General features: G+C 43.9%; 2 protein-coding genes across 2 annotated transcripts in view; both read right to left on the bottom strand.

Moving 5' to 3' along the window:
- T265_05369 (hypothetical protein) overlaps window positions 1–3,414 on the bottom strand; it is a gene marked incomplete at both ends in the record, with an annotated part of 4,495 nt that extends 1,081 nt beyond the window's left edge. Inside the window, one exon of the mRNA XM_009170360.1 lies at window positions 3,316–3,414. Coding sequence (XP_009168624.1) covers window positions 3,316–3,414 — 99 coding nt within the window. The remainder of the gene's footprint in view (window positions 1–3,315) is intronic.
- Window positions 3,415–5,513: 2,099 nt separating this feature from the next.
- T265_13761 (hypothetical protein) overlaps window positions 5,514–9,955 on the bottom strand; it is a gene marked incomplete at both ends in the record, with an annotated part of 7,838 nt that continues 3,396 nt past the window's right edge. The window contains 2 exons of the mRNA XM_009170378.1: window positions 5,514–5,760; window positions 6,153–6,250. Coding sequence (XP_009168642.1) covers window positions 5,526–5,760; window positions 6,153–6,250 — 333 coding nt within the window. The remainder of the gene's footprint in view (window positions 5,761–6,152; window positions 6,251–9,955) is intronic.

Raw genomic sequence — 9,955 nt, 5'->3', positions numbered from 1 at the left:
AGGAAATCAGCGGGGGGGGGCTAGAGATGAGCTGAACATCACAATGGAACAATAAGTGTCAGGAAGGCTAGATTCCCGAAAATGGTCCGAAACCTGCGACACCTAAGCCCAACCAAAATCGCTGCAGGGAAGCCGTCAAGCATCCAGACCAGAAGAGCCAGTTTTTGATCGAGCGCTCAAGCAGTCAGTCGATTTAGCAGCGGCGGGCGAATGTTCAGGTGTGCCACATAAGGACGGGCGATGAGGATGAGTGTTCACCCAACGCCGATCAGTGTCAAGAGTACCCTTAAATAGCGCGAAGCTCCTTGTAACTTTTGCACCCACTTTTTTGCAATAAAGATGTATTCCTTGTTGGCGAGTACTTTTCCGACACTAAGGCACTGGGGCGGGAACAACAGTTAGTCACAAAAACAACCATATTATTTGTGATTGAGGATGTGTTAGTACATGGTTAAGTTGGAAAAACACGTTCAGGTTAATAAGTGAACACCGATTGGCCTGAGTTTGCACCAACACGGGTAATTCAGCGAGTGTTATGTGTTTTATATTTAAATTCCTACTAGAACTATACACAGAAGTACCAGAACCACATAGGACAACGAGGAAACCCGTTACTTGGTCTAGGTTCCAAACCCAATATTTCTGAATAAAGTCGAATGTGCTCCAACGAACATCGGTATGATTTCGCTGAGTTATGGCTCGCTGTTATCATCGGTGCGAGCAGGTTTAGCTACTGATGAGTTGGTATCCGAATTAGGGTTACGGACAATTTTCGAAGGGAATTTTTATTATTACACCATCTTGAAATCCGTGGCAGCCACAACTGGACAACTAATTGTGTTTGCTTTATTTAGTTACTTGTTAGGCTCATGGGCATTGTGCCTGAAAAATAGCGTTTGTGCTATTTTGTCGCATGACGTAGGATGCTTCGCATCGTGATGCCGAAGAACCTAGATCAACAAGTTGCAAGATTGCAGTGACAAGATACTAATTCCAGCAAGTTAAGGTAATTGATGTGAGCAGATCACCTACCAGTGCGACAGTTTCGTGTGCCAATGGTATGAAAATGCGGTAAACAATGTTCGGTAAAAGCAGCAACCATGTACATGCCTTAAACTCAACCTGAGCTTTGGTCGCTACTCTTGCGATTCGGATTTGTCACCGAAATCTCGCTGGTGCTAAGTATGCTAGAATTAATGTTGGGAGCCTAGACTGGACTTAGAGGCACCTGTTTTCTGCTACTGCACGGTAAAATCCCATTTAGGACACAGTTACTGGGAGAGGGACAGTAACCCGGTGCTCAGATACATTTAAGGGCGCATGAAAATATAAGGGGCCCGGTTTGATTAGTTGGAGTATAACCGATGAAGACGCACAAGGTACTGTAAACACAGCTTATCCAGCTCAGTAGGCAACAGAAAGTTTGCTCTGAAGTAGCAGCCGTAAATCCTGCTGGAGTTCATGTAAGTTGTAGTAAATATCAGGAGATATTCACTCACCCTGATTAGTTTACCAGAGACATTCCCGCAAGATTCCATGATTTCTGTGTAATTTTCGACAAGCCGGTACACAGGTTGGACCCCGAAGAGTTTGCCCTCGGGAAAACCCAAAGCAACCCTTTCCCTTGTGTGGTCTGTCGGTAGGATTTTTATCTTGCGAAACATCATGTCCTTATAGCTTTCGCTAGCGCATTCCGAACAGTACAGACAGATGAAGGCAAATAACGGCCTACTTTTCTTAATTGTATGTGCGTTTGCAAATGTGACATGAGGCTTCAATGAATCCACTGTTTATGGTGTTATTAGATTACTATTACCACCCAAGAGTAGTTTGCGAATGTAATCACCCTGAGGATAAATTGGTTCTGATCATTTCCAAAGAGATGCCGGTCAAGAGGATAGTTTTTCGATTTGTTTGTTCCAAGAGAAGTGATTGAAAAGAAAACGTCCCTAGTTTCCTTCGCTTCGTCGCTTTAGTCCGTGCCGAATTTTACAAACCCGGTTTGAACATGTACGTTGGTACAAATAAACACGATGTATGGATGACCACTTCTGATGCCGTATAGCAAGGACCGAAATTCGCAGTTTCTCTCTCTTGAAACCCAAGCTACTTAAGCAATCGCAAAGTACGTGTGTAACGTTAATAGACGCATTGTGGGAATACTGTGGCGGCTGGGACCAGTGTGCTACCTACGGTCTACAGACGACTACGCAAAAACCGATTCAAAGCCCGATGAACTGTTGGCGGCAGACGCACCGCCAAAACTGTTTGAATGATGCGGAACTTCGTCCATTTCGTATAATATCTCAGTATTATATCGGTCCCACAAACCTCGAGACAAGTACCAAATGAGACCTTACTACCCCCATAGCAATCCTATGCAGGGCAGTGAAATTACGGTAGAGTGGACCATGTATAAAATGATGTGAGCATACCGCCACAACATTGCTTACTCTGCAGTGAATAAGTCATCCCGGTCGCAGTAACAGTAAATACACGAATGACGGGTACTTCGGGTATAACCAATCGGCCGAACAACATCTTAGGCCACAACCTCAACCATTGTGTGGCAGCTCTTAACTAGGTGCCTTGGCAGGGCTCTCCTATTACTTGACTGTTCGTTGTGATATCAGCAGTAATGTTCTGCATAAGGTGGCCAACAAAGAAGGTTCAACCTGTGTCCGTATACGTGCTTTGGCTTTATATACATTGAACTCGTCACCAGGAAGTCAAATAAGAAGCACTGTCTAGAACGTACAAGAACAGTCTCTTGCTTGATATCGAAGCAATAAGGCGAAGTGAAACTTTGCTTAGCTCATTGCTAGTCATTTCACAAAGGTGTGGTCCTGTATGGGAGTACGACGACGAAACAACCAGTCAGTCGGTGATCGCTGTGCTCGAACGTAACTATCGATTAGTTTAGTCATTGAGGGCTCGTCAAAAGCCATATCGCTTCACTTACGCTACAATATTGAAGTTTTTCGCGTGGAGTCAAACTGAAAATATCATGGATACTCCAGTGTCCCGCTCTACAGCAATCCCGACAGGGTGTCTAACACAAACTCAGAAAACGTGGTCGAGCAGTTGAGTGCCATTCGCCCTCAACCATACGTATTTCTTTAAGATTATGTTCACTGAGACCTCGAATAGTTAGTATTTCACACAAAGTCAATGGGAAGGGATTATTTGATTCTGTGATATAAGAATGGACAATTTTGTGACGTTAATGTACGATAAGCGCTGTTCACAAGAGGCAAATCGTATACCTTCTTGACCCGCCACAGCGAAGGGAAACAACTCCACAAATACACTTACTTGCATAACAGTTTGGTTTTCACGGAAGTCACCTGAACCCCAGCTGAATCGCTCGCTTGTGATATTCTTCTTCAACTGAAAGTGCTGCACAAATGCCATCTCGTGCTTCAGGTGGTACGATATTTGAGGTATCGCAACACATCGTACAGACGTAAAACACCACTCATAATCATACCAGCTGAAACATCAGGCGGTTTGGAGCCGCACATCCAGTTGAAGAAGAATAACATAAGCGGAAGATTCAGGTGGGCCTACCGTGAAAACCAAATCAGCCCGCAAATAAGCGTACTTGTCGAACTTCATGCAATTGGGGTTCAAGTGGAACATAAGTTTGGCGGAATCTGGGGGACGCCGCCTACCTGATGAATTCCAAAAAAGGCGAAACCAGTCGTAGTCTGTCGAAGAGTTCTCAGCGGCCTTATGAGTAGTGCGGTACGTCTGGACGAAGGAAAACAAAATGCTACCGCAAAAGTAAAACTCAATGTCGGCAGGTAAACAGGACCAGTCGTAGTCGTCGAAGAGTTCTCAGCGGCCTTATGAGTAGTGCGGTACGTCTGGACGAAGGAAAACAAAATGCTACCGCAAAAGTAAAACTCAATGTCGGCAGGTAAACAGGACCGAAATCGACGTGGTAGCTCGCTCATCATTCAAATAAGCTACTTTAGAGTGCTTGAAATGCCAACAAACGAGTCCGGGAATACTACCTCATGGAAGTACAAAAATTACTTGAGGAAAACGACTCGCCTGGAAGAGCTGTTCCAGTTGACTTAATTCAGCTGCCTTGACGGCCGAACAAAAGCCATCCAACACGGCTAGCGTCAGGAAGACGGATTTGAGATTCTCCACACAGGATTGCGTTCCTATGGGCGACAAGGGAAGTTTGGGAACAGTTGAAAACAATAAATTTATTGATTTTCAGTGGCAGTTCAAAGCTATGCCTATAGGGACAGGGAGGCGAGTGAAAAGGCACACTTAGTGTAGCCAGATGAGAAGCTCGATGCTTGAACGTTAGGAAATGGAGGAGTTCCAGAGAATAGAAAGTATGTTTAAACGTTTGATGTGGTCCACAGCACTCAAATGAGCCGAGCTGCAGGGAAAGCGGCTATTTTCCTGAGTATGAAAGAAGCCCTTAATTACTTCCGACTAGAATCCTGTTCGTCAGGATGAGCATAATTCGCCATTCAAAAATCAGAACTTAGAAGCTGGTGAGTGGTCGAAAATGGATTGGGAAGATCTGACCAGTACAGCACACATTTAAATATCGACTTACTAACCGATAGTCCAGAGCTGACAGAGTGCTGCGCTCGGTTCGTGTATAGCGATTGGGTTTCGTGAATAGGCTTATTGTTTTGTACAACATTAACTGCAGCGGCTACGCCAGACGTTGTCGAGACAGTTTTCTGTTACCTTCCACTTGATTCATAGCTGGTGCTCAACGCTAATTCTCGAGTTAAACGCACTGACCTAAGCACTGAATTTACTTATCGGAGCTAGGCAGCTGAGTTCATCAACCCTAGTGACAGCACGGCGGTTGTACTAAGTCATACTATCATGGATCCTACAAATTGCCGTTCTGGCTAGATATTTGTTTCGCGTTACCGATAGCCAGCTTCGTGAAGATCCAGTAAGCACCTGGAAAAAAACTAGCTCGCTGGCATCACCGAAGAATATACTCTAATCGATAATGGACCAGGCACTGTTTTGGTGTTTTTCAATACAGTCGCTTCTGATGCTATCTGACTGGGGGATGGAATGTGTTATCCACAAAATCGATTAAAAGAATGGGAATGTGTTCTGGTCAGACAACCAATCAGAGTACCCGACGAGATTATTCAGTTCGTTGCTTGTTTCGTATCAACGCAACATCTCCAACACAGGTGTTAAACTTGAGCACGATTCCCACCGTAAGTTACTCCTAAAAAGGAGTCCTTCTGAAGGTGTTGTAAGGTATGTGCCACACGACAGTTATTACGTAACCTTTCGCATTGGCATTGTTTTCTAAACCACAAGGGTCATTTTTAGTAAAACTTCCTAACAGAGGTAAGTATTTCAACCACTTCGCTAACACCAGGCACCATCTGCGTTACCAAGTTGTCACCTGAAAACCTCCGGTCACTCCGAGTTCACGAGCTACAAAAGCCGAATACTAAATGGGATATCAAGCATCAAAGTAATTCAAAGGTGTATGAAGTATCCCTGTGAAAATTTAGCTAAGAGACTAGACTTAAAAGATACCCATGCAACTTACCAATCAGAGCCCACCGTGTGTTTCCAAGCAGATTCTGCTTTAATATATCCCTATCAGCCGATGACATCACGGGTGTTCCAGTCAGGCTGTTGGTCAAATATGGCTGGATACGATAATGCTCTGCAACCCAGTGTAAAACAGGATCCCAAGATGCATTCTGGAGGTGGACCAAATCATCTGGCTCCTGAACTCGAAAGCTATGGAAAACGGTAGATCAAGGAAATTGGTCTCAATGCGCCCACTGAAGTGACGAGTGAATGATAAAACCCTGGATAAGCGATATCAACCATTTAGATACAAGACAGAGAGAGCAGGAAGCAAAAAATATGAGGAGGGATACTGAAGGCCTGGAGAGCAGTTCAGCAAGCTCCGACATGAGTACCACTCATGGTAATAGGTCCCGTAGCCTGCACCTCCAACTGGATAGTCCGAAGTTTATGAAACACAATCAATACGCCTGTTACGACTACACAATCGATTAAATGACTGACTAGCTGACTGATATACTATTGAAACACTGCCAAACACGTTCTTACGTAAACTACGTGATTCAGCTAAGAAATACGCATAACAAAACAATAAAACTGACCAAATGGTGTCAGTATCCGCATACTGCATAATCGATTGAACTACATCCAACGGCTTTATTTCAGATCGCCAGTCCAGAACTCGATTACACAAATTCGTCTAAAGGATTGGGAGTTGGAAATGAAGGAAATATAATGAAAGGGCACCCTGTGTGACAGCCAGAATGAAGCGTTACGATAAGTTGAAAGATTACTGTAAAATCCACCGTTCAAAAAAACCCAAGGATGGCAAACTGTCGTCAGCAAACTACTTCGTAGTCAAGTGTGACTTGATGACCAAGTTTCAGACATGTTTCCGAATTCCGCTATGGTCGGTCTCTACACCATTCCACTCTAGAAACCAATGAACCGTCGCGTCGGTCAGCATGCTAGGAAACCACAAGAAAAGAAACTTGTGCCAGAATAATTGTCGTAAAATACCTAGACCCTGGAGATGGAGTTCAAGAGGTCAAAATTAACACTGAAAACAGACCACCCAGTCTCTTCAGCCAACGAACATGGCAAAGACATACGGTCATTCACATCGAAATCCGTTTGGAAAGTTACACGATGCTCAGCCGAGCATTTCGTCCGCAGAATACATCAACCAAGTACTTGCATTATCTTATTGAATGTAGCTAACCTAAATGGAAAATTGCGTCGGAAATTCGGTCAGACTATGTGTAGATCTGTCCCAGTGACGGAATAGCATCGAGATTTCCCTACCTACGTCATACTAGAAAACTACAAGGATTCAATATTGATTCGGGGTTTCACCACCACCCATGAAGACTAATGCAGCTAGTTCTCCCGTTCACTTTGAATCATCGGTGGACGGAACTGCAGCAGCTGTTAAGATTTCGCCTTTGATTTATAGATGGCAAACGGAGCACCACTTCTACTCTAACACACTCCTAAGAAGAAGTGGAGACGATCGGTGTGAATTAACTGCTAGGTTACTTCAAAATAAACCAACGATTTTTATCATGGGGAGAATGTCGAAGTTCCTCCTCAAAAGTCCGAGGACTTTTCTGGATCTTTGGCGTTAAGAAGTGGAGTCAGATGGAGGGTAACTTGTGAAATTCTGGACAGTTCCAAAGCCAGAAGCATTCAAAGGCAATACCATTAAGATGATACAGAAAGTTATCATGATGTAGTGACACGTAATGTTGTTAAATGTGGAGGTTCCACGCGGATTCATCCTGGAAAACAATGAGAGGTCTAAATGAACCTAGCAAAAATGAGATGGATGGGTAATGACTGAAGAAACACAAACACTGAATTTTCCAGTACCTAAATGAGAATAAAAAACTTGTGTTAGTAGAGAGTGAATAGCCTACGAGAGAATCGCTGTAAGAGGGCACAATTATGGCCGGTTCCGTACGCACTTTCTCTATTGAAGAATCAATGCATCTGATCGTTTTTTTAGCTACTTTTCGTTTGTCGTAACACCAAAAGAACACTCTCCGAAATACAGTACCGGCTAAATATAAAAGCCCCGATCGCAACGAGACTCCATCTAGTACTACCCCACAGGTGTATGGAAACGCAACGCATAGGTTTCTCCTCTCCCTGGAATGTGTCTGTTTACTCAGTCGTTTATAGACAAAATGATACGCACAAATGCGCTTCTTTGTAAACGAATTGTTCTGGACAGAAAAAATTGACATGTATAGAATGAGAAAACAAGACGTTTTGGATAAAACTGGCGAGCGCAGAACTTACTATTCCCAACAGGATAAAATCAATTTTAGCGTGAAAAGGAGGGCTTCAGCTAGGAATATATGAGTCACTAGAAGTTTTCAGTTTGATTTCATCAGTCTATCTATACAGGTTAGTCTGATTTTAATGATTATAAAAGCAAAACCAAGAGCCTTATCTCGGGGCGTACACTTGGGTGATTGTCATGTTCTGACGCTGTGAGTGTGAAGCGGCTTCGGCCAAACACATTGCATTTATGTGAGAAATTGTGTGATCAGTAAAGTTTCTCATCATCAAGTAAGGAGAACTTTGGACCAGGGAAGGAGGGGAATGAAGTAAAAGGGTGAAGGGTCCCTAGCCTAAACAGTAAGCATACATCACATTCAGAGTCACTGATAGAGCTGCCAGGGAACGTAGCAATGGCTCGGACCGAATACCTACATTCGAGTAGTACAGTGATTCAAGAGGATGACATCTCTCAGCCTCAGTTTTACTAATAGGTCCCCTTGAGAGAGAATATGCTGAATAAAAGACGCCTTGATTTAAGACAGGCTGACACAAACAGTGGTTACCGTGAATTATTTTGGTCACCCAAAGTGCCCCTAAAGCGATCAACAAGGTTTAGGTACACTGAAGTGAACTCATTGATCAAACCACTAGGCAAAAAAGCCGAGAATCTGTGATGCATTCCACCAGGGGACAAACAGTGAATGAAGAGGACATCATCGGATCATGCCAACTGGCATCGACTTATGAGTTACGTGGCGCTGCTCAAGCAGTTGATATTATGCGAAGATGCGAGCAGTCTATCTCACAACTGGTCGAAATCCTATCTGATATTGTCCCAATTGTATCATAATTGCTGAGATGGCGTTTTGTTATAACAGCGGTAGCACTTAGGCTCAGGCAGTTGAAGCACTTGTTTCGAGACACCCTTTTCTGAATTGAATCAAATTTTTGAAAAGCGCTCTTATTTCCACATAAGTCTAAACAATATATGAACTCATTTCCGCGACCGTCAAGACCCAGCACAGCGAAAGAGCCGAGTAGTTTGACCGCAGAATACGAGTTTTGTACATTTTGAGAACAATGCTTTGAGATCCAAGCTGTCTAAAATTGTTGCACTAAGACCAAGACAAAAGACAAACGTTTGAAGACCTCACCTCACTTCACTTATTGTAATGTAATGGGCCCTCCGAGCCTCTGAATAGGTCACAGCGTTTTTCTAAACATACACTCCTTATACCACCAATCTCTTTTCGTCAACTATGGGCTCGATTAACAGTCTTTCTACAACATCCGTTGTTATGCCGTCAGCACTGACAACAGTCACCCGTCGCCAGAACAGGGCTTACAACGTGATACAGATCAGACGATTTGGTGCATGCTATGGCGGCAGTAGCCATACCAAGGGAAGAACACATACGTTTATGTTGCTCAACCTCATTCGTCACTACCACATCACCCCGTTTTGACTTCAGTCAACGACAGCGATGGGACTCACTTGAACATGCCTATTGGGAAATGCGGATTGACCCTGGCTAGCCTACTGGTACGCGCATGTGGACCAGGTGGATGAGGTGGCATTCCAACGTGGTAATCTGACACACAGGGAAAAAGATATACAGACAAGTCGCAATCAGTCCTAAATCGTTAACGATGGTGGGTTTTTGTGAGATTCACTACTTTTGTAAGTCAATGGAAATCGGCCGATACACCAGTATAGGCCGATTTGGCTTGGCACATTCACGAAAAACGTGGATCGGTGCAAGATGCTTGCGAATGCAAGCCACCGGGATGAGAGGACAATGGGTTACCCGTCGTTTGGGTAACTGATGCCTTGATGGCGTCATACTAAACGGATCATGATGACATGAGGACATACTGCATAACTGTAACAAAGCTCAGGCGAACTATATCACAGCCCTTGGAAGTTTCGCTGTAGTACTGAGGACCTACTGCCACAAAATAGAGTGGAGCAGTGGAAACTGAACGAGCTATCCATGCCAAAATCCCACCAGTTTCAGCCAACCTAAATCAGATGAATGAAGATACGAAAAAGCTAATTTGGTTCTTTCGAGAGACTCACCTGGAACCCAGCTGAATCTCTCGTTTATGATGTTCT

The sequence above is a fragment of the Opisthorchis viverrini genome (genome assembly GCF_000715545.1).
Source record: "Opisthorchis viverrini unplaced genomic scaffold opera_v5_100, whole genome shotgun sequence".
NCBI classification, from domain to species: domain Eukaryota; kingdom Metazoa; phylum Platyhelminthes; class Trematoda; order Opisthorchiida; family Opisthorchiidae; genus Opisthorchis; species Opisthorchis viverrini.
This window is presented reverse-complemented; position numbering and strand designations above follow the sequence as displayed.